Source organism: Rhineura floridana, chromosome 7 (genome assembly GCF_030035675.1).
Source record: "Rhineura floridana isolate rRhiFlo1 chromosome 7, rRhiFlo1.hap2, whole genome shotgun sequence".
NCBI lineage: Eukaryota > Metazoa > Chordata > Lepidosauria > Squamata > Rhineuridae > Rhineura > Rhineura floridana.
This window is the reverse complement of record NC_084486.1, coordinates 147,053,075-147,077,561: the sequence shown is the minus strand read 5'-3', so window position 1 is coordinate 147,077,561 and position 24,487 is coordinate 147,053,075. Positions and strand designations below refer to the sequence as shown.

General features: G+C 47.5%; 1 protein-coding gene and 1 non-coding gene across 2 annotated transcripts in view; both read left to right on the top strand.

Annotated features, from left to right (window-relative positions):
- The first annotated feature begins 3,753 nt into the window (after positions 1-3,753).
- CHRNG (cholinergic receptor nicotinic gamma subunit) overlaps positions 3,754-24,487 on the top strand; it is a 46,130-nt gene continuing 25,396 nt past the window's right edge. The window contains exons 1-6 of the mRNA XM_061637527.1: positions 3,754-3,874; positions 12,457-12,596; positions 16,555-16,599; positions 18,163-18,272; positions 19,979-20,134; positions 21,847-21,944. Of these exons, the coding sequence (XP_061493511.1) occupies positions 3,832-3,874; positions 12,457-12,596; positions 16,555-16,599; positions 18,163-18,272; positions 19,979-20,134; positions 21,847-21,944 (592 nt within the window). The 5' untranslated portion in view covers positions 3,754-3,831. The remainder of the gene's footprint in view (positions 3,875-12,456; positions 12,597-16,554; positions 16,600-18,162; positions 18,273-19,978; positions 20,135-21,846; positions 21,945-24,487) is intronic.
- On the top strand, positions 7,291-7,409 carry LOC133389855 (5S ribosomal RNA). The gene has a single exon (XR_009764171.1). It is a non-coding gene; the product is annotated as a 5S ribosomal RNA (ribosomal RNA).

Sequence of the window (24,487 nt, the reverse complement as noted above, 5' to 3'; positions counted from 1 at the left end):
CAGCTGGGGATCCCTTCCTTTGAAGTCTTTGAAGATTGAGGGAGCGAGACAGCATCATCCCGGTGTCCCGATCTACAATATCCCCTCTTCCTGACTTTCAATCCCAGGAAGCTAAGGGGCAACACCTAAGAATCAGTTGCATTTCCTTGCAAGGTTGTAAATTGCCTGTCTGACACTGAGCTTTGGATCTTCCCCAGTAGGGGATCTCAAGGAAGACACAGGCTCCCAGAATTCTGTCTGGTTGCCTCACTTCAGCTTGACCAAAGTTAGCTATTCTTGACAGTGGGGACCTGTCATAACACAAAATGGCTGCCACATCTAAAAGAGCAGGCATGCCGGGCCCATCATTGGGGTGGGAGAAGGCAGCTCCATCAGCGCCTGTTCATTCACGTAGTGAGAGCTCTTGGCACCTCTGCTCTGTTCAGGATGGATGGAAGGGTAGATGTCCACTCCTGGCCTCAATGAAACATGGGCATGTTTAAGGGGAAACAGTGCAAACAGCAGCAGAGCAGGGAGAGTGATCAGGCTTCCATGCCTTGGTGGGTTTTGAGGGGACATGAGTTCTTCTTTCTGTGGGCCTCATAGAAGATCCTGGCAGGCAAACTGGTGCCCATGGGCCCCGCATTGGCAGTGCCTGCTCTGCAGTTTAACGCTGGCAGTGACAGCCAGAAGAAAAACTTGATTTGAGGATGGGAAAAGGACTCCAGTCTTGACCTTGCTTTCAGTGGCCATCTTGGTGTTTTAGTTCCGTTTTAAGCCCCAATACGGGCCTCCCAGTGCCCTCCCCCCGCTCCTCCTTCAGCAAAAGCATGCTTTTTCACTCGGGGATTCTTCATTCCCTTTGATGCTGATCCAGCCTTGCCCAACCGGTGTGCCTCCAGATGTTGTTGGACCACAACTCCCATCAGCCTCAGCCAGCATTGCCAATGGTCAGGAAAGATGGGAATTGTGGTCCAACAACATCTGGAGGCACACTGGTTGGGAGGGTGGGGGAGGATGGATTAGTCAATGGAACTAGCACGCTGTTAATGAAAATGCATGCATCTGCATCGACACCGTGGACAGCTCCTTGAAAGTTAGGACCAAAACCCGGAGCTGATTCCCTGCCCCTCTGGTGTTGGAGCCACCAGTCTCCACTACCAGAAAGGCCAGAGTTAGGGGCTGGCATCAACAGCCACCCTGCCAAGCCCACCCCCCTAGCAGGAGGTCCACTGGTGGACACCCCCTCTCCCCGCAGAGCCCTCTGACCATGCTGATTCTCTTTCCCATTGCACTTGCTGCCTGTTTGCATGCCCTCTCCAAGCGATGACATCAGGGCCAGCACCGGTGGATGGCCAGGTTCGGCCCCGGCTGAGGGTCTCTGAGGGAACCCTCCTCAGGGTAGGATGGTGAAGCTTCCACTCGGTGATCCGTGGCAGCGTCAGGCTTGGCAGTGTCTGGCTGCAGGACTCAGCGACTCAACGTTGCCCTGGATCACAAAATGGGAGCTCCCGATATAGGCGGCGCAGGGCTTAAATAAGTCCACCTGCCCCACCTACCTGTTGCATCAGTGCTGGGCTTGCAGGTCTGCCATCATCCAAGGCTCCCTAAGGGGTTGATGCCAACGACACCATGTTAGGTGATAGCAGGAGTGCATGCGGATGCACTGACATGACAGGTAGGTGGGGTGGGTGGGCTTATTTAAGCCCTGAACTGCCTGTATCAGGCAGGGGTGTTTGGCTGTGGGCCCAGGCCAGGCTGGTGCCCAAGGGCCCAGTCATGCCTGGTGCTGGCCCTGATAACATGACCAAGGTGAAGCAGCCTGTCCTGTGCAGTGATCAGGGTTGGACCCAGTGGGAGAAAGCAAGTGAGTGGGCAGAGGGGGAAGGAGCCTTTTGCCTCAGTGCTCCCCCCCCCAAATCTGTAGAGACAGGGGTGTTGGAGAAAGGACTGTACTGTTTAATAGGGTTTGGCTGCCTAACTGTGAGGGTGTCCTGTGGATGACAAGAAGGCACTTCCCCCCTGTAATTCTAAATGCAATGGTGGGTGGAGTGGGTTGCCAATGACCTGTTGTAACAATGCATAGACCTTCCCACCCCCACAAAATATTTCTGAGGACATTCTTGCCTTAGTGTTGCCTCTAGAGACTTTGGGCAGCTACTCAACTTTCCTGGATGCTAGGATTACAAGCCCGGATGGTATTTTTGCTTTCGGGGTCAGCTGGCAGAGAAAGAGAGGCGATTTCCACCACGCTCACTGAACGTAGGCAGAGACACTTTGACTTGTGTAATTCCAACTTGATCTCAAAGCATCCAAGTACGGATCAGCATTCTAAGCCAAAGAACTTGATTTTCTTTCCCCAGGCAGGTTTGAACTCTAACCCTCCGCCTTTTCTCCAGAATTGAAAAGATGGCAAATTCTGAGGAAGCCAGCCAGCACATTTCTCCAGGTCTCCTGTTGCCTATCTTTCCATTCTGGCTCTCTAGGTTTCTCACCTTTCCAATTCTAAATCCAGTTCATCACATTTCCATAGCAATTTGCAATTAAAAAAAAAAAGATTCACAAAAATCCACCAGCATTTTATTGAGAATTTCTCTTAATAAACACATTTTTGTGTTTATGCACTAATGTATGTGCACTAATACAGTATACACATTTTACCACAATGTTCCCTAATGTCATGCATTTTTGTATTTATTTTCACTAATATATACACTTTATGTACATTTCCAACCCCCAATATATGTATTTTTCATGTTTGGTTGGCATGCATCGCAAAATTCAGACACATGCACATTTCAAAGGATCGCTGTGTTTCGATTCATGTATCACTTTGAGAAGTGCAAATTAGGTAGTTTCTCATTCAAATGGAAACAAAAACCTAATTTCTCCTCCACCTGTACACCTAGATGGAATAGACTGTGAGGAATTGCTACTGGACATTTAAAAGCCTTTTCTTTGACCAACGGTGGGGGGTGGCAAGGCTCCTCTTCTTGTATCTCTCACCTCCATTTTACAGGCAGTCATCATAGCTGAGGAAGGCCAGGTAAATCAGACACATACACCCGGCAGGTAACAACCTCCATACGCTTTCTCTTCTATGCCCGTGAGCACCAACCTCTTGCTGTGAACTGGGTAGAACCTTCTCGAAAATTGTGCTCCTAGAGGCTTGTACTCCACTTCGTTCCTATAAATAGGGGTCCTCCTGACAGCTTGCCTCATCCAGATCAGACAATGCTCTGGGCACATACATGTTGCTGGCACTTTCCTCTTCCTGCTCGCCTTCCTCCCCTCCCTATGTTGGGAAGATGCCCTCACACAATGGCCCAGTTTGGTTTACGCGCCCACGGGGGTTGACGGGGGCAGTCAGTCCTCCAGCTCTCCACCCTGTTGTTCCAAAGGCAATCGTCTCTCATCATAGCCTCCCCAAAGAAGTACGCCTGGCGCCGACGCTTCTATCTTTTTGGCGCCAGGTTAAGACCTGGCTATGCTCCCAGGCATTTTAATGCGTTTAATGTTACAATTTTAAATCTCTTTGTTTACTGTTTATTTATTGTGATATTTTGTATTTTTAATCTTTTGTACACTGCCCAGAGAGCTACTCGCTATGGGCGGTTTAAAAATGAAACAAATAAATAAAAAATAAATCAGGGAAACAGCTGACAATGCCACAGTCGCTGGACAGCTGGTCTGCACAGTGCCTGGAAAGGAGGGAGTGCGGAGCGGGTGGAGAGGGGAGAAGGATGGGAGAGGTGGGCTTCAGCTCAAAATAACCCTCCAGAGCCTCCCAGCCACATGTACAAAGCCAAGGCTGCTTGGGAGAGGAAGAAAAACTGATTCCCCACCAGCAGCATGATTTGGCCTTGCCTGGTCCTCACCTGCACCTTCCTCCCAGGTAAGCTGGCCCAGAATCCAGGTAGAACTCCTGGGCTCTGGGTTGATATGCTGCAATGCCACTTGGAAGCTTTTTCTTGGGAATGGGGAAAGTGGCTTTGAACTGAGATAAAACAGGGACTCAGGAAGTGGCCTTATAGCAAGGCTGTGAACACACTTGTCCCCAGAGCGTTTCTGTTCTGGGCCCGTGGTTCTGAAACTCACTTTGCCAGACAGTCAACTCAATCTCTCTCTTTTAATCAGAACTATTTATTAAACCAGGAAACACGAAAGTATACAAAAACGTAAAAGAAAGCATATAGTCTCTGGGGATGATGAACTGAGGAGGGTGATGATGATGAAGAAGATTGGTAGCAGGTAAATTATATTGTAGGATTGTTGATGAGGTAGATTAAATGGTGGAGAGTTACCTTCTGAGGAAGAAGCTTCTGCAAGAGGCAATTCTGGTAGAGAGATAGCTTCTTAGAGAGAGAGAGCTTCTGGTCTTCTGAGAGAGATAGCTTCTTAGAGAGTGAGATAGGTTCTGAGAGAGAGAGAGAGCTAAAAAAAAGAGTGTTGTCCTCTGGGGCTACTAGGCCTGCTTCTAGTTTCACTGATGACTGAAACAAACTGAGCCTATTTTTGGAGGGAAAATAATAACTAACCAATTAAAGAGAGAGGTGATGGCACCTGACAGGAAATAACTATGAGGCTAAGGGATCATAGAGACAGCCCTCTAGAGTTTCATAACTTAAACCAATAAATGCCTTATTTAACACAACAGAAGGAGTATCTCTATATACAATTCTAACCCTGCGGAGGCAGCACAGTTTCCATTAGCTACACCTGGAGGGGTAACGGGTTGATCAGCCAATCAGTTGCAAAATCTCTTTGAAGCTGAATAATAATAATAAAAACCCTCTCCCACCTGTTTTTACATACAAAGGGGCGGGGTTTGGCAAGCGACATGTGCCCCCTTTTTCAGAAGAGAGAGGTGGAGATGAACTGGAACGGGCAGAACAGGGAGTGTGTTTCTACCCCAGGTCAGATTATTGGTCCATCCAGCTCAGCATTGCTGACACTGACTGGCAGAGGCTCTCCAGGAGCTTCAGACAAGGGGCATGCCCACCTCTGCTGGCGATTGAACCTGGGACCTTCTGCATGCAGAGAAGGTGTTTGACCACTAGGGATGGAAAGATCTGTCAATGTCAGCTGTCTCCGTTTCCCATCTTTCCAGTCTTAAATTCAGTTCTCCACATTGAAATTAATCCATTGAAATTAATGTACACAAATATCTTAGGCTGATAAATTTCAGTAGGTCTACTCTGTGCAGTACGTATTTGCCTACAGCTCCAGGTGCCTTGCGAGTTTGCTCCGTTTGCTGACCAGGGGCTGCCAACTGTTGCTAGGATAACTTCAAGCCCCATTGCCCTGCTCTCTTTTTAAGGTTCTTTACCTTTAGACCACCCTTGGACTGGACAGCCCTCAAACAGAGGACACCTTCAGATAGAGGAGTGTCCTCTGTAAAGGAGGACACATGGCCACCCTACCTTGTCCTGAATCTCCCACCAATTCATGAACTGTGGATGACGTTGGGTTCTAGTACTTTGGGAACAGGAGAGCTTTTCTCTATCTGCTTTCTCCATAAATTCACCATTTTTACACCTCAGCCCCAAATGTTGTATCCAAATTGCTCCAGCCTGGCTGAACATTTGGGTTCCCCTTTCCTGCTCCTTTTCCCTAGTGGACCTACAATTCCCTGGGTTTCCTGGGACAAGGGAATGACTATTCAGCCACTGTAGCACAGACAGGTCCTAAAATACTCTAGTCTGGAGCAAGATCCCACCCTGAGCAAAGTTTACAAAGTTGGGGCTGCCCTAAAATCGTTGTGGACGGCGAGTACTGTGTGTGAGACCAGCTGCTGGCTGCATCTAACAGCAAGCTTGGGGGGATGCCTGCTGACAGCCACGTCCAAGGTTTGTCAAAGTTCAGACCGCCATCGCAGTCATCCACCCACCCAGCCTCTCGATCTAGCCTGGATCACGAAACTCCTCAGTGAGCAGCTGCAATTACCCTAATGAAGGTAATTTGCCAGAACCTCTCCCACACACTTTCCTTTTAGATTTGATTGGGCAGTTACCGTTCCTTAATAATTTGATAATGCATGGGATTAAAAAATCGTTAGCAAGGTAACCATCTGTGGATGAGACAGGGAAAGATTGCAGGAGGAGCTGAGGGGGCTTTTATTATTAATCAGTTATTATTTATGGCATGCATTGTCTCATTAAACTGCCATTGATGCCTAGGAATGGGCCCAGATGTGAGAATAAAATGGGATTTTTCTTTCTTCCTTTCTTTATTAGATTTATATCCTGCCCTTCCTCCCAGTAGGGAGCAATTTGTGGGTTTTTTAAAAAAGTTTTGTTTTGAGGGGGGGAAAGCCCAATGAAGGTGGAACATGATAAAGGTGCTTTGCAATTATGCATGGTGTGGAGGAAGTGAAAAAGAGAGAGGTTTTTCTCCCTCTCTTGTAGGGATGGAAGGATCTGGCAATTTTGGTTTGCTCATTCGCAATTTTTTCTAAAACAAATCCTCATGAAAATCTGTCAGAATTTTAGTGCGAATTTCTCCTGATAAATAAGTAGATTTGTTGCATTCACCCAGCTCTTTACTCCACTTTAACTGCGGGAACCTAAAGTTCCATGATGTGCATTAATTCCCTCCCACAAAACACTGAAAACATCCTCTCCTGGAATTCTCTTCCTCCCTCCAAACCTGCATCGCCAGTATTTCCTTGTGGATGCTTCATAGTCATTTTGAACTCAATATGCCTGAGACAGACCTTCTCACCTTTCCTCCCAAGCCTTCCTTGCTTCTCTGTCCATACCCATGGACAACATCACCACCCACACTGTTGAACAAATGTGAAGACTTGGTGCTCTCTTTCTCTCTCTCTCATCATCATGATCATGTCATGTCCCCTGTCCATTTAGAGGAGGCTTCCCAAACCTGATGCCCTCCAACTCCCACCAGCCCTGACAAGAGTTGTAGTTGAATACATCTGGAGGGCACCAGGTTGGGGAAGGGTGCTTTACAATATTCCAAAAATACAGTCCATCCTTTGGCAGATTTCTGGTTCACATCTGGTCTTCTCTTGCCTTAACCTCTATTCTGTCCCCTGCTCCTCTGTTGACCCATCTTATTCTCTTCACATCTGGACGGTATTCTGCTGCCAAACTCATTACTCTGATCACCTGACACCCTCTCCTGGCTTCCTGTCCACTCCCAGGTCTACCACGAACTGCTTCTTATCTTCAAAATTATTATGCATATGCAGAGTAACTCAGCGGTCTGAGTTGCATGTGTGCCAGTGTGTGTATTTACCTAAGAAGCAGGCTTTTACCCTGGATTTAAATAATGGAGACTTAAGACTCAGTAGACTATGGCCATACTACCCTGAACACACCCAATTTCATCTGATCTTGGAAGCTAAGCAGGGTCAGGCCTGGTTAGTACTTGGATGGGAGACCGCCTGGGAATACCGGGTGCCGTAGGCTTTTCCTCCCTTGAAAGCCAGTGTGGTGTAGTGGTTAAAGTGTTGGACTACGGCCTGGGAGACTAGGGTTTGAATCCCCACACAGTTGTGAAGCTCACTGGGTGACTTTGGGCCAGTCACTGCCTCTCAGCCTCAGAGGAAGGCAATGGTAAACCACCTCTGAATACTGCTTACCATGAAAACCCTATTCACAGGGTCGCCATACATTGAAATCGACTTGAAGGCAGTCATAAGAACATAAGAACATAAGAAGAGCCTGCTGGATCAGGCCAGTGGCCCATCTAGTCCAGCATCCTGTTCTCACAGTGGCCAACCAGGTGCCTGGGGGAAGGCCGCAAGCAGGACCCGAGTGCAAGAACACTCTCCCCTCCTGAGGCTTCCGGCAACTGGTTTTCAGAAGCATGCTGCCTCTGACTAGGGTGGCAGAGCACAGCCATCATGGCTAGTAGCCATTGATAGCCCTGTCCTCCATGAATTTGTCTAATCTTCTTTTAAAGCCATCCAAGCTGGTGGCCATTACTGCATCTTGTGGGAGCAAATTCCATAGTTTAACTATGCGCTGAGTAAAGAAGTACTTCCTTTTGTCTGTCCTGAATCTTCCAACATTCAGCTTCTTTGAATGTCCACGAGTTCTAGTATTATGAGAGAGGGAGAAGAACTTTTCTCTATCCACTTTCTCAATGCCATGCATAATTTTATACACTTCTATCATGTCTCCTCTGACCCGCCTTTTCTCTAAACTAAAAAGCCCCCAATGCTGCAACCTTTCCTCGTAAGGGAGTCACTCCATCCTCTTGATCATTCTGGTTGCCCTCTTCTGAACCTTTTCCAACTCTATAATATCCTTTTTGAGATGAGGCGACCAGAACTGTACACAGTATTCCAAATGCGGCCGCACCATAGATTTATACAACGGCATGATGATATCGGCTGTTTTATTTTCAATACCTTTCCTAATTATTGCTAGCATGGAATTTGCCTTTTTCACAGCTGCCGCACACTGGGTCGACATTTTCATCGTGCTGTCCACTACAACCCCGAGGTCTCTCTCCTGGTCGGTCACCGCCAGTTCAGACCCCATGAGCGTATATGTGAAATTAAGATTGTTTGCTCCAATATGCATAATTTTACACTTGTTTATATTGAATTGCATTTGCCATTTTTCTGCCCATTCACTCAGTTTGGAGAGGTCTTTTTGGAGCTCTTCGCAATCCCTTTTTGTTTTAACAACCCTGAACAATTTAGTGTCGTCAGCAAACTTGGCCACTTCACTGCTCACTCCTAATTCTAGGTCATTAATGAACAAGTTGAAAAGTACAGGTCCCAATACCGATCCTTGAGGGACTCCACTTTCTACAGCCCTCCATTGGGAGAACTGTCTGTTTATTCCTACTCTCTGCTTTCTGCTTCTTAACCAATTCCTTATCCACATGAAGGACCTCTCCTCTTATTCCATGACTGCTAAGCTTCCTCAGAAGCCTTTGGTGAGGTACCTTGTCAAACGCTTTTTGAAAGTCTAAGTACACTATGTCCACTGGATCACCTCTATCTATATGCTTGTTGACACTCTCAAAGAATTCTAATAGGTTACTGAGACAGGACTTTCCCTTGCAGAAGCCATGCTGGCTCTGCTTCAGCAAGGCTTGTTCTTCTATGTGCTTAGTTAATCTAGCTTTAATCATACTTTCTACCAGTTTTCCAGGGACAGAAGTTAAGCTAACTGGCCTGTAATTTCCGGGATCCCCTCTGGATCCCTTTTTGAAGATTGGCGTTACATTTGCCACTTTCCAGTCCTCAGGCACGGAGGAGGACCCAAGGGACAAGTTACATATTTTAGTTAGCAGATCAGCAATTTCACATTTGAGTTCTTTGAGAACTCTCGGGTGGATGTCATCCGGGCCCGGTGATTTGTCAGTTTTTATATTGTCCATTAAGCTTAGAACTTCCTCTCTCATTACCACTATTTGTCTTAGTTCCTCAGAATCCCTTCCTGCAAATGTTAGTTCAGGTTCAGGGATCTGCCCTATATCTTCCACTGTGAAGACAGATGCAAAGAATTCATTTAGCTTCTCTGCAATCTCCTTATCGTTCTTTAGTACACCTTTGACTCCCTTATCATCCAAGGGTCCAATTGTCTCCCTAGATGGTCTCCTGCTTTGAATGTATTTATAGAATTTTTTGTTGTTGGTTTTTATGTTCTTAGCAATGTGCTCCTCAAATTCTTTTTTAGCATCCCTTATTGTCTTCTTGCATTTCTTTTGCCAGAGTTTGTGTTCTTTTTTATTTTCTTCATTCGGACAAAACTTCCATTTTCTGAAGGAAGACTTTTTGCCTCTAAGAGCTTCCTTGACTTTGCTCGTTAGCCATGCTGGCATCTTCTTGGCCCTGGCGGTACCTTTTCTGATCTGCGGTATGCACTCCAGTTGAGCTTCTAATATAGTGTTTTTAAACAACTTCCAAGCATTTTCGAGTGATGTGACCCTCTGGACTTTGTTTTTCAGCTTTCTTTTTACCAATCCCCTCATTTTTGTGAAGTTTCCTCTTTTGAAGTCAAATGTGACCGTGTTGGATTTTCTTGGCAATTGGCCAGTTACATGTATGTTTAATTTAATAGCACTGTGGTCACTGCTCCCAATCGGTTCAACAACACTTACATCTCGCACCAGGTCCCGGTCCCCACTGAGGATTAAGTCCAGGGTTGCTGTCCCTCTGGTCGGTTCCATGACCAACTGGTCTAGGGAATAGTCATTTAGAATATCTAGAAACTTTGCTTCTTTGTCATGACTGGAACACATATGCGGCCAGTCTATGTCCGGGTAGTTGAAGTCACCCATTACTACCACATTGCCTAGTTTGGATGCTTCCTCAATTTCATATCTCATCTCAAGGTCTCCCTGAGCATTTTGATCAGGGGGACGATAGATCGTTCCCAGTATTAAGTCCCTCCTGGGGCACGGTATCACCACCCACAACGATTCTGTGGAGGAGTCTGCCTCTTTTGGGGTTTCGAGCTTGCTGGATTCAATGCCTTCTTTCACGTATAGAGCGACTCCGCCACCAATACGTCCTTCCCTGTCCTTCCGATATAGTTTATATCCAGGGATAACCGTATCCCACTGGTTTTCTCCATTCCACCAGGTCTCGGTTATGCTCACTATATCAATGTTCTTCTCTAAGACCAAGCACTCCAGTTCTCCCATCTTGGTTTGGAGGCTCCTAGCATTAGCGTACAGGCACTTGTAAGCAGTGTCTCTCTTCAAGTGTCTTTGGCACTTGTGGTTAGGCCTGTGGTAATTTTGCTCTTCTGAATTTATATCCTGTGCCCCTGCTCTCACAATGCCTACTTCTAGGCCTACCCCTTTTAAAATTTCATCATTTCTTTGGTTTTTATCCCAGGGGGGAGGTTTATTCCGAACCGGACCTTTCTCAGCTCCTGTCGGGTTTCCCCCCTCAGTCAGTTTAAAAGCTGCTGTGCTACCTTTTTAATTTTAAGTGCCAGCAGTCTGGTTCCATTCTGGTTCAAGTGGAGCCTGTCCCTTTTGTACAGGCCCAGCTTGTCCCAGAATGTTCCCCAGTGCCTAACAAATCCGAACCCTTCTACCCGACACCATCGTCTCATCCACGCATTGAGACTGCGAAGCTGGGCCTGTCTGGCTGGTCCTGCGCGTGGAACTGGTAGCATTTCAGAGAAAGCCACCTTGGAGGTCCTGGCTTTCAGCATCCTACCTAGCAACCTAAATTTTGCTTCCAGGACCTCACGGCTGCATTTCCCCATGTCGTTGGTGCCAACGTGCACCACGACCACTGACTCCTTCCCAGCACTGTCTACCAAACTATCTAAACGACGGGCGATATCCGCAACCTTCACACCAGGCAGGCAAAACACCTTGCGGTCTACACGCCCATCACACACCCCACTGTCTATGTTCCTAATGATCGAATCACCCACTACAAGGATCCCTCCACCCCCTGGAGATATATCCTCGGCACGAGAGGATAGCTGCTCATCCCCCAAGGAATGGGTCCCTTCTAAGGGATCGTTTCCCTCTTCCTCAGCTGGATGCTCTCCTTCCCCGAGACCATCGTTCTCCATGATAGCAGGAGAGCTATCATCGTTGGAGTGGGACACAGCTATAACATCCCTGAAGGCCTCCTCCACACACATCTCTGCCTCTCTCAGCTTTTCCAGGTCCGCCACCTTGGCCTCAAGTCGTTCCCGGAGAGCCAGGAGCTCATTGCACTGAGAGCATACCCACGACTTCTGTCCAACAGGCAGATAGTCGTACATGCTGCAGGCGGTGCAAAACACTGGAAAGCCCCCACACCCCTGCTGGCTTCTTACCTGCATAGTTTTGTTTAAGGTTTATTACGTCAATGGGTTGGAGTCCATTAAGTCCATTCTTAAGACTCAGTAAAATAAGAAAAAGCTACTTTATTTATAGAAATGCATAGTAGATAGGAAAGACACACCTAGTTCTAACTAAGTTGGAGGTGCAATGCCAAGTTGTGGGTATTGCCCTCATGCCTCAGGAGAGAGAGAGCAAAGAAAGAGATGTCTCCTCTCTCCTTGGACAGTCAAAGAAGACAACAAAGGAGGGCAGGTCAACTTCCCTGAGCATATCAGTTTACAATGGAAGGAAGTTAGGCAGAGAAGAGCACAGGTAGAGGGGAGGTAAGCCTAGCCACCTGGAGGACCCTAACTCTATCTTCCTTCTGGAATACACACAAAAGAACCCAAACAGGAGTTGCTCTTGCTTCATTTCCAGAAAAATCCCCCAAGGCCTTGCCTTCTTCATCTCTCTGCTTTCATATCCTTACACCCCTACTTTTGATCTTCATTCCACAAGCTCCACCATCTTCAGGTCACCTGCTCTCTGAAAAGACTCCACACTCTTTTCCTTGTTGCTCTGTGGGTTTGGAGCTGCCTTCCCAAATACCTGCGTGATTCCTCCTGCCTTCCTTCAAATCCTTCCTCAAAACCCACTTTCCCCAAAGCATTCTCGGCTCTTCACACATCACACAAAGAGCTGTCTTTCTCTTTTCTCCAGCGATCCTGAGTCGGAACCAGGAGGAGAAGCTACTCAATGATCTGATGGCCAACTATGACCGCAACTTCCGCCCAGCCAAGGACGAGAGGGACATTGTTGACATTTCGCTCAAGCTGACCCTCACCAACCTCATCACGCTGGTAAGGAAGGAAGCCTTTATTTCCTCTCCCCCTGATCCCAAGGCCCTCATGGTATCATAGCAGGGTTGTTGCTCAGGGCCTCGAGAATGGCGATGCCACCTCTTTCCAGGGACCTGGTGGTCACAGGAACACAGAAATTACCAAGACCCTTTCTATCGGTTAACACTCTGCATGAACAGCAGCCCAGGGCAAGGGCTGTAGCTCGGTGGATGAACATCTGGTTTGCATGCAGAAGGCCTCAGGTTCAATCCCTGGTATCTACAGGTAGGGTTGGCAGAAACCCCTGCTTGGAACGCTGGACAGCCCCTGCCAATCAATGCAGCTAGATCAGCCTTTCCCAACCGGTGTGCCTCCAGATGTTGTTGGACCACAACTCCCATCAGCCTCAGCCAGCATTGCCAATGGTCAGGAAAGATGTGAATTGTGGTCCAACAACATCTGGAGGCACACTGGTTGGGAAAGGCTGAGGTGGATGGACCAATGGTCTGGCTCAGAATGTACCCTAGCATCAGGGTTTGGCCTAAATTTTCAAGGGTTTACCTGCCTTCTCAGGGTCTCCAGAGGAAGAAGCAAAATAGCAAGATAAGGAGACAGTACTGAGCAGACAGGATATTTTCTGTTTGGCTTGGGAGGGTTTACCCCGCATGTGCGTCAGCCCCACTGGAGAAGCACCAGGCACAGCAGGACCGTCTCCCTCCTCTGTCTGACTCCCCACCAAGCATCACAGGTTCCATCCCTCTCCTATGAGGCTCCACCATCTGCCATGAACCACTCTTTATCTCCCAGGCTCAGCTCTTTTGGATTTCAGGATATGAACCTCAGGAGACATAGGAAACTGCCTTAGATGGAGTCAAACCACTGGTCTATCTAGCACAGTATTGTCTACACTGACTGGCAGCTGCTCTCCAGGATTTTAGGCAGGGAGTCTATTGCACAGCCTTACCTGGAGATGCCATTGGGGATTGAACCCGGACCCTTCTGCATGCAAAGGGGATGCTGTGCCACTGAGGTATGGCCACTGAGCTGGGAACTCTACATCCACAGGAAATAAGGACATTTGTTTCACTTGAACCAGGCTATGGTCTGAAGGCACATGAGGGTAGCACCCTGCTGAAGCTAAGCAGGGTCAGGTCTGGTCAGTGCCTGGATGGAAGACCGCCTGGGAACCATATGTAAGCCGCCTTGGGTTTCTATGATGAAAAAAAGGTGGGGTATAAATGTAATAAATTAATAAATAAATGAACAAGGATTTTCCAGTAGGAGACTGCCTGCACTGGCATCCTAGATGCAGTCAGATAGACAAGGCAGGATTTCAGTAGAGATTCAAGTGGGGCTTTAGGCACTCTGTGAGCCACGGAGCCTAAAAGTGAAAAATAAATTGCTCAAACTAGACAGCCAGACCAGAACCAGCAGTTTTACAAAGTCAGATTGACACTCTGTGGGCTTCTCAGGTCAGCTGATCTCCCCTGGGATGAAAGTTGCAGTTCATCCTCTGAACAGCTGCAGGGGTGGCACTGCAGAGCAGCATAGATCAGGCTGGATGTTCCTCATGCAGAGATGGGGGAACCTGTGCCTCTCTACTCTTTGCTGAAAGACCATTGGTCATGCTGGCTGGGGTTGATGGGAGGACCATAGTTTCCCCATCTCTGTCCTAATGCTTGCAAGTTAACACAGTGGGAGCAAGCAGTAAGGTTGTTGGAAAACTCCCCTGCCAGCAGTCCTGATTTAAAATAGCTTCTGGCCACCTCAGGTGGCTGCATACACACTATGCATTTGAAGCATGCCATTCCTCCTCAAAGAATCCTGGGAACTGTAGTTTACCACCCACAGAGCTACAATTCCCACTACCTTTAACCAACTACAGTTCCCAGAATTCTTTGGGGGTAGAACCTCGGCACGGCACAGTCATTAACCAAAATGGAGACAATAGTCAAGAAATCAGAAGAAGTCTGGGACTGGGGAGGGCAGCTATGAGAGAACTAGAAAAGGTCCTCAAATGCAAAGATGTATCACTGAACACTAAAGTCAGGATCATTCAGACCATGGTATTCCCGATCTCTATGGATGTGAAAGCTGGATAGTGAAAAAAGCGGGTAAGAGAAAAATAAACTCATCTGAAATGTGGTGCTGGAGGAGAGCTTTGCACACACCATGGACTGTGAAAAAGACAAATAATTGGGTGTTAGAACAAATTAAACCATAACTGTCACTAGAAGCTAAAATGATGAAACTGAGGTTATCCTACTTTGGACACATCATGAGAAGACATGATTCCCTAGAAAAGACAATAATGCTGGGAAAAACAGAAGGGAGTAGAAAAAGAGGAAGGCCAAACAAGATATGGGTTGATTCCATAAAGGAAGCCACAGACCTGAACTTACAAGATCTGAACAGGGTGGTTCACGACAGATGCTCTTGGAGGTCACTGATTCATAGGGTCGCCATAAGTCATAGTCGACTTGAAGGCACATAACAACAACAGATTGACTTTAAATGTATGCATGCAGTCTGAGTAAATCCCTTCTATGAAGGCAGGGAGCATGGCCCACCAAAGGACTTTTTTGTTGTCGCAGACTACACGCCTCCTCAAATAACAAGATTGTAACAAATGTTGTTGTTATAAATATTTACACATTTATTGTCACACAACATCCCATGCTTAAAATATGCATTCCTGAATGTTGGTGCTCACTAGCAAGGTTGCGTGATCTATTTCCTACATTAGGTCTGAAAGCATTTGCAGCAGGTGCCAATAGCAGGTGGGAATTCAAAGTTGAAGACGGACGTAACCTTTTAAAAATCACGGCAGGTTCTTCGCACATGATGTGAGCCTGACTTCCTGACTTTCATGACAGGCATACATGACATCGTCACCCACCAGTCTTCCCTCTCCTTCTATGCTTTTAAGTGCGATGTCCATCATTTTCATTGTTTAAACCACCAAATGTACATTTATCGATTTATACATTGAGCCTTAGCCTCGTTTTTGAAAAGGAGTCTTTATAAACAGTTGCAAAAGTGGTGATGCATTGGTGATGTCATGGGTACGAGCCAACTGGCACTGTTCACAGCCACCTCTTGCTGCTAGTCTGCAAAATCCGTTTTTCAGAGCTCAGCTATGGGAAGGAAAATATCTATTTTGTCCTGAAGTGCTCTGACGAAGGAGCACACAGGCCAGAATGCAAAGGCAAAAGAAGCTGCTTCTATTGCGCCTGGCTGCTGGCAAAAGGTCTTCATTACAGAAGTTTGGGAAAAGTTGTAGCAAGGCTGGATGGATGTTACAGCTGTCCAACTGGATGGCTTTAAAAGAGGATTAGACAAATTACTAGAGGATAGGCTACCAATGGCTACTAGCCAAGATGGCTATGTTCTGCGTCCACAGTTGGAGGCAGTACTCCTCTGAGCAGCAGTTGCTGGGAATCACAAATGGGTAGAGTGCAGTTGAAAGCTGGTATAGCACAGTGGGGAGGAGAGCCTGGCTGGGAGTCCAGAGTCTGGGAGTTCAAATCCCCGCTCATGTCTCCTGGGTGTCAAGGGCCAGCTAAAGATCACCCCACAGGGAGTAGCTCAGGGGCTGCATGCCCTGCCACTTGTGCAGCTGTGGGCAAGCTGCAGAGTCCCAAGGAGCCCAGTTGCCCCCCAGCTGGCAGTTGTGGACAAGGAAGGGGCTGGCTTGTGCAGCTGTGGCAAGCTGAGGAGGCCCTAGCCAGCTGGGGAGGACTAGCCTGAGAGGGAGGCAGTGGGAAACCTCCTCTGAATGCCCCTTGCCATGAAATCCCTATTCGTAGGGTCGCCATAAGTCAGGATCGACTTGAAGGCAGTCCAGAGTGCAGTTGTTTGTGGGCTTTCCTTTGGGGCATCTGGTTGGCAGTGTGAGAACAGGATGCTGGACTAAATAATCCCCCTTTGGCTGCAGGACTCTTCCTATGTTCTGACTCAGTCTTCTGTCTTTTTCCAGAATGAGAGGGACGAGGCGCTCACAACCAGCGTTTGGTTAGAACTGGTAAGAGACCAGTACAAGCTTCATCTGAACTGCAGAGTTGCCGTTTTCTAACCGTTGCAAATTATGAACCCTGTAACTCCACCTTCCTGGACCTGGTGCCCTCCAGACGTTTTGGGAGACATCTTCCATCATCCCAGACCCTTGGCCGTGCTGGTGGCGGCTGATGGGAGTTGGAGTCCCAAACCTCTGGAGGGCGTCAGTGGGGTCGGCCCTACTGCAAGGTAGAGTGAGGTGGCTATGTTTTGCTTTCATGAACAGGCAGCAAATCTATGGTTTTTAATCTGTTATTGAATTCTATTGCCAGGGAGGGAGAAAAACACTTGTGGGAGGAATTTCTGTCAAAGTCGGCAAAGGTACCATGCACCATGATATGCAGGGTTGGTGGTGGAGGCGGTGGTGGAATTGGTTGTTCTATCACAGGAAGCAAAATTGATTGGGCCAATCCTGGGCATGAGGTTGGGGACAGCTGCTTTAACTGTTCAAAGTGCTGGTCGCTAACTTTAAAGCTATAAATGGTGTAGGACCAGGATATCTAAGGAATTGGCTCCTCCAGCATGAACCCTCCTGACCACTTAGGTCATCAGTAGAGGGTCTTCACCATGTCCCTTTGCCATCAGAAGTTTGATTGGGAGAGGAATTTTCTCCATCATGGTGTCTAGTCTTTGGAACTCCCTGCCCCAGGAGACCTACTTCATCTTCTCCCTGATGGCATTCTGTCACCATGTAAAAACTATCCTGTTTCAACAAGTCTATGGTGTACACACACCAGACATTTAAAGCACATGGCTGAAGGAGACTACTCCTGGCAACCCAGAGATCACTGTATGGGAGAACATTTTTATCTGTAACTGTTTTTAAGAAAGTTTTATTGTTATGAGATTGTTGCTGCTGTTAAAATGTTTTGTTGATGTGCTTGCTGTCCTGGGCTCCTTCTGCAGGAAGGGCAAGATATAATAATAATAATAATAATAATAATAATAATAATAATAATAATAATAAATTTCACTGTCCCCAAAGAATCCTGGGAACTGTACCATTCACCAAGCTATAATTCCTGGCGCCTTTAACAAACTTCTGGGGGAAGTCATGTGCTTTAAATGTATGGTGTGTATGCAGCCTACATGATCTCTTAGACTGTTTTGTCTTCCTGCTGCTTTTGTTTACTTTTTTTTTTAAAAAAACAAATGTTTTTATTGTGCTGATTATAAGCCACCCACGGCATTGCTGTATGTAAACAAAAGGAAGGATATAATACATAAAGCAAGCAAGAAAGAGTCTTCCAAGTCTATCATGGCTCAGGGATGTTCATGCCACAGGCTCTGGCGGTGATTTTCAGTCTTGAGATCTAGTAACTTAATTTTTAAATTAAAAAAATGAAATCCAGGGATACTGATAATTAGCCTAGCATCCTTGATTTTGAGTCTGAAGGCAGGTCAGTCCCTGTGAAACTCTCCTTGTGCCTAGTTTGTAATGACTCAGGTTTCCTGAGGGCTACCCATGTAGTGTGTGATACTGTGAAACGCCCATTAGGCCAACATGACTAACCGACTTCCTTGTTGGCAGATATGGAAGGACTACCGCCTGCAGTGGAATGCAGATCACTATGACAACATCCAGTGTTTACGGATCCCCTCCACCAAGGTGTGGCTGCCGGATATTGTTCTGGAGAACAAGTCAGTATCCCACAGAGGTTGCTCCCTTCTTCTCTTTTTCTCCTCTCCCCCCTGGTAGCAAGTGAATTTGGGTAGATAGAAGATGTGATATACAGAGCTTGAAAAGTTACTTTTTTTGAACTACAACTCCCATCAGCCCAATCCAGTGGTCATGCTGGCTGGGGCTGATGGGAGTTGTAGTTCAAAAAAGTAACTTTTCCAAGCTCTGTCTACCTCACCCCATTCTGCCCAGTTCACTCACTGGATCATAGAAGGATCCTCCTGGGGTGTTTCCACACTTTACTTCCCCCGGAAGCTGCTCAGTTTGGGCAAGAGGAGTAGCGACCACCCAGAAGCCTCCAGTGCCAAACCCCATTGTGCTGCTGAGGCATTGTCTTTCTGCAGATAACAGTGGAAACAGAGGTTGTACACAGCATTTAATGTTGCATTATATTAACTAGCAATGGTCTTCCTCGTAGAAGATCCTTCTTTAACAGCAGTGTGGAACTTCCAGCCGTCGGGCCTAATTAAGACTGATTTGGATCCACGAGTTTTTTGGGGGTAAACCCTGCCCACCTGTCAGTCACCTGGCATCATATGACATCAGGTGCAGAGATCTCCAAACGAAGTACTCTGCTACCTGATCCTAGCGCTGAGCACCACACAGCTAAGACCAGAGATAAGCTTAGCACTGTGGTGCTTAGCACTAACATCGCAGACAAGCCTCCACCTGCTCTGTGACCTTGAACTGTCAAAAAGCAGGCAACATCTCTCTTAGCCTGGCAGGTCTTAGAGACACAGGAAACAGAAAAGAGTTCTAAGACCTGCTTGCAATGGTGTCACACCAGAGAGAGAGAGGAGGCCCTTTCCCAAGGTTAGGAGAGGGCTTTCCACTCCCTGGCAGCTCTGGGCTAGGGGAAGAGGCTACTCTCCTCCATGGGCCGCACTGGCATGGGAAAGGAGAAAATGCTGTTTCCTCGCAGAGCTGGGGTAGGAGACGAGCCTCTTCTCCTAGCTCAGCGCTAGAGATGGAAGGAGCTGTCCATTTGGGGTTCTCTACGTTTCTCATTTTTTCCAATCTTACATTCGGTTATCCACAGTTCTTGCAATTTGCAAATTTTCATTTTTTTAAAAAAAATTCTCATGAAAATTCTGCAGCATTTTAGTGCAAATTTCTCCTAACAAACACATTTTCTGCATACAATTTTGACTGATGTACACATTTTTTGCAAGCAAATTCTCCCAATACAATGCATTTTTGTAGGCTGTTTTCACAAATGCCTTCATTTTTATACACACTTTCCCCTAACGTGTTGTTTGGTTGGGGAAAACTCCGTCACAAAATTCAGATGAGCACAGATTTTAAAGGATGGCTCTGTTTCGGTTCTCAGACTGTTTTGGAACGTGACAGTTTGATCAATTCAGCTTTAAATGGCGAACCAAACCGAATTTCTCCCCCAACCCTACGCAGCGCTGGCATGGGGAAAGGAAAACACTGTCTTGTCACTCCGTAGCAGTGCTGGGTTAGGAAGAGAGAGACTTCTGTGTGTGTGTTGGTTGACCATACCCACCTCTGGCATATGCCCCTCTGAGGGGTGGCCAGCCTTCACTGCCGCCCTCAGGTCCAAAAATGTGAGCCACCCCTGCTATGAAATCCCAGCTAGAGAGAGGGTGGGGGGAGGGAGATGCTGGCTCTTCTGATCTCTTTCCCCCCTTGTTGTCTACAGCATCGATGGGGTGTTTGAAGTCGCCTTGTATGCCAATGTGTTGGTGTCTCCTGACGGTAGCATCACCTGGCTGCCCCCAGCCATCTACCGCAGCGTGTGTCCTATTGTTGTCACCTACTTCCCTTTCGACTGGCAAAATTGCTCCATGGTATTCCAGTGAGTCTACACTCTTTATCATTGCCTTTGCAAGCTGGGCAGCGGGGAGGTGATCCCAGTAGTGGAGCTGGATTGGCTTAAAATGAGGATTAGACAAGTACATGGGGAATAAGGCTACCAATGGCTACCAGTCATGATGGTTAGCTCTGCCTCCATGTTCAGAGGCATGTGCTTCTGAATGCCAGTTGCTGGAAACCAAAGGAGGGGAGAGTGTGCTTGCGCTCAGGTCCTCCTTGCAGGCTTCCCAGAGGCATCTAGTTGGCCACTGTGAGAACTGGATGCTGGACTAGATGGGCCACTGGCCTGACCCAGCATGACTCTTCTTATGTGCTTATGATATCACTCCTGTTTGGCATTTCTGGCATCCCCTGTACTAGCAAGCCAGCAGATCACAAAGACATGGGCATGAATCACCTAGTGGTCAAATCAGGCACTGAAACTCCGATGCTTTCAACATGCTCTGGCGATAAATTTGCAGTATGATAGCAGCCCTGTTCAGACGTTATAATTCCCCATGCAAGTGACATCATGTGGGAGAGGGAAGGGAGAAGAGTGCTAAGCTCCACCCCCTCCATCACCGTTTCTATCGCCGTAGCTCAGCGGCAGAGCATCTGGTTTGCATGCTGAAGGTCCCCAGTTCAGTTCCGGGAGTCTCCAGGTAAAGCTCGGAGAGACTTCCGTCGGAAACCCTCGAGTGCTGCTGCCGCCACTCAGTATTGTGCAGGCTCCTGGCAGCTGATGGTTCCATGTCGGCGGGACAGTGGAATAAGCTCAAGGTTTTAGTTTGGACTTTCAAGGAGCTGTCTAAGGTCCTTTCTCCTTGAAAGTTTGGATTAAAGCCCAGAGTGGATTCATCTGCCCTGCTGACATGGAGCTACCAGCTGTCACTGAGTGTAGGCAATACTGAGTTAGATGAAGCAAGGGTCTGATGCGGTCTAAGGCAGCTTCCTATGTTCCTGGGTTCGTCCACCAGTTGGAGGGCGAGCCCTGCTGGATCAGGCCTGTGGCCTATCTAGTCCAGCATCCTGTTCTCACAGTGGCCGACCAGTTGCCTGTGGGAAACCTGCAAGTAGGACCTGAGCACAGGAGCACTTTCCCCTCAACTGGCATTTGGAAGCATCCTGCCTTCAGCCTTGGTAGCCTTGGGCTTGGATCCATAAAACCTTGGTTATCTGTATATTGTAGCACAGGAAGGGATTTTGTGCTGGTGAAGAAGTCTCTGGCAGTAATTGGCTGAATTGCCCTGGTGTCATAGAAGACCTGGAAGGGGTTAGCTGGCTGCCATTGGCTGAGTGGTTCAGATTGTACTGAGGATCATGGCTGGCAGAAGGACCTAGGCCAAGCGTGGGGAACCTTTGGCCCTCTAGATGTTACAGAGGACTACAACTCACCATCATCTTTGACCATTGGGGAGTTGGAGTCAAACAACATCTGGCACTGGTGTATGGTGGCTCCCTGTCAGTCAGGCAATGGAATCCATTCCGGGTTTTAGTCTGAACTTTCAGGCAGCTGTCCAAGGCAAACTTTCAGTTTGTACTAAACCCCAGAGTGGATTACATTGCCCCACTGACATGGAGGCACCAGCCACCACTGGCATCCGGAGGGCCACAGGTTCCCCACCCCTGGCTGAGGGCCATCAGTTTATGGTGCATATATCTGTTTTATAGCAGCTTTGGCACGAATTGGGCTTACTGAGTGATTCTGTGTTTAAGGTCCCAGACCTACAATGCCCGCGAAATCAACCTACTGTTGAGAGTTGAAGAGCAACAGACAATTGAATGGATTGCTATTGAACGGAAAGCTTTCACAGGTAACCTCACCTGCACCCAAGCCAGAGGTGCAGGGGGCAGGCAGGGGGAGGGGAGGGGACAGACAATGATGCCATCTAAATCCTTATGACAACATTAAAAACCTAAGAATTGTCTTTCTGCACAAGGATGATCTAGTTCAGCCTCTTGGTGTGGCACCTCCTTGAAACTCACAACTTCTTGAAAGAAAAGTGACCTTCTTAACTGTTGATGATGAAATACATCATCCAGTATTTGAGGTAAACTGCCTCTTAACATGGAGGCTTTACTTAATAGCCATTGATAAAGATATCTTCTACTTCCCAATGTTTTTAAAGGCCCTCTAAGCTACTGGCCAACCTTGCAATGGATTATACAAGTTAATTGACTACATTTGTGAGGAAGTGCATCTTTCCCCCCCTGGTCCTACTGCAAGTCAGATTCACTGGCAAACTCCCCTGATTTCTAATGACAGAAAATGTTAGAGGGATAAATCTCTCTCCCCTCCCCCCCATTGCCATACTTTAGGAAATGACACAGCTGCCTAGAATCTTGAGGGGATTAGGAGCATTTAAAAAAAACACAACAGCATTTTTGGCACAGATATCACAGAGCCAAGCACTGGGCAGATGCTCCCTGGCCCTGGAGTGTGTGTATGTGTGTGTGTGTTAGGGATGGGTGAGAATTTTGATTCAGTTCGCATTTCAAGCAGAATTTATCAAATTCGCACTTTCTGAAACAATATGAGAACCAAAAAGAGCTGTCCTCCGAAATTCGCATTTATTAGAATTTTGGGAAGCAGTTCGCCACTAAACAATATTTACAGAAATGCACGTATTAGGGGAAAGTGTGCACAGAAATGAATATATGAGTGAAAATAACAGGCAAAAAGGCATGATGTGATGAGAAATGGCTGGCAGAAATGTGTACCTTTGTCAAAACTGCCCACAAAAATTTGGAGAAATGTGCCCTAAAATGCTGGAGAATTTTCATGAGGATTAAAACAAACAGAAACTGGAGAACTGGATTTAAGATTGGAAAAACAAGAGAGAATCTTTCTGTCCCTAACTCCAAGTAAGAGATAGTTGAATACAACTCCATGCCCGTAAGGGGCCAGGTCTGTCATAAGAACATAAGAACATGAGAAGAGCCTGCTGGATCAGGCCAGTGGCCCATCTAGTCCAGCATCCTGTTCTCACAGTGGCCAACCAGGTGCCTGGGGGAAGCCCGCAAGCAGGACCCGAGTGCAAGAACACTCTCCCCTCCTGCGGCTTCCGGCAACTGGTTTTCAGAAGCATGCTGCCTCTGACTAGGGTGGCACAGCACAGCCATCATGGCTAGTAGCCATGGATGGTAGCTGTCTGTCTGTCCTTTTTAATGGCTTCCAAGATTTGCCTCACTTTGCTTTCTGGCCACTCTCCGTGCCCCCCCCTTCCGTGGGTTATTAATAAGAATCACTTCAGGGGAATGTTTGCTATTTGGCCCCCTTTTGTTCTGCGTGCTCCTCTCCCCTTCCTTCTCAGCCACTCCTAAAGTTAACAGCTACATTTCTGCTGAATGATCTGGGGGACGCAGTTGTGCTGAGCAACTGCCGCTGTCAGTCTCCATCATGTTTGAATAGCATATCGAAGGCAGAAAGTTCCTCTCTGGAAGCGAGAGCCTTCATTACTGGAACAAGCCAGTTATTTTACATCGTTACAAATCTATCGCTCCAGCAGACAACCGGGCAGAGGAGAAGAAACAAACAAACAGTGGCTTAATAACATGTCACACAGGACTTCATGTTGCAGCTGGGAGGGAGGGAGGGAGAGAGGGAGAAATGTGGGCTTTTATGGCAGTGGGGCCACTGGAGGCCTTGGGGTCTCAGTCCTTGGCAGGATCAGCCCACCAGATCCCAGCGTCCGGCTGAAATCCCGGTGCTATGGTAGGCAATAAGCTGGCATCCTGGTCTGGATGGACTGATGAGTCTTGCTACTGTGGGTATATTATTCACAGCAGGGCTCTAAATCCTCATTTCGATACAGAACACTTATTGATTGATTGGTTTGATTTGATTTATATCCCGCCCTTCCTCCCAGCAGGAGCTTTTATTTGTTGTCCTTTCTCTGCCTTTAGAGTAATTGTTTGGACTTCTTTCTCCATCAGCTTATTCATCATAAGCAACAGATTCACCCAGGCTTTGTTCTCCCCCCTCTCCCAAATGTGGCAGCCTGCTTTGGATTATGGTGGCCCCCAGAACCAAACTCAGGGACCCCAGAAGCAGTGGTGGCTGGTGCCCATTGTGGCTGGTAGGGCAGAAGGCAGGGAGCCCAACAGTCGGTGGAGCCAGAGCCAATCAGAGGCAGAGGCAACTCATTCTAGTTTTGCCTCCATCCTCCGTGCTGAGTTCTTCAAGGGCAACACTGAGGCTACGGAGGAGGAGGAAGCTGACCACCAGAGCCTGGTTGCAAGTCAGACGGCTGAGGGCAGAGTGAGGTTGGTGGAGTAGAGTTCTGTTTGCCTTAATGGGCCACCTCCATTGTCCAGAAATGTTTTGAAGGCGGGGAACTCAAGGCAGTCAGGACTT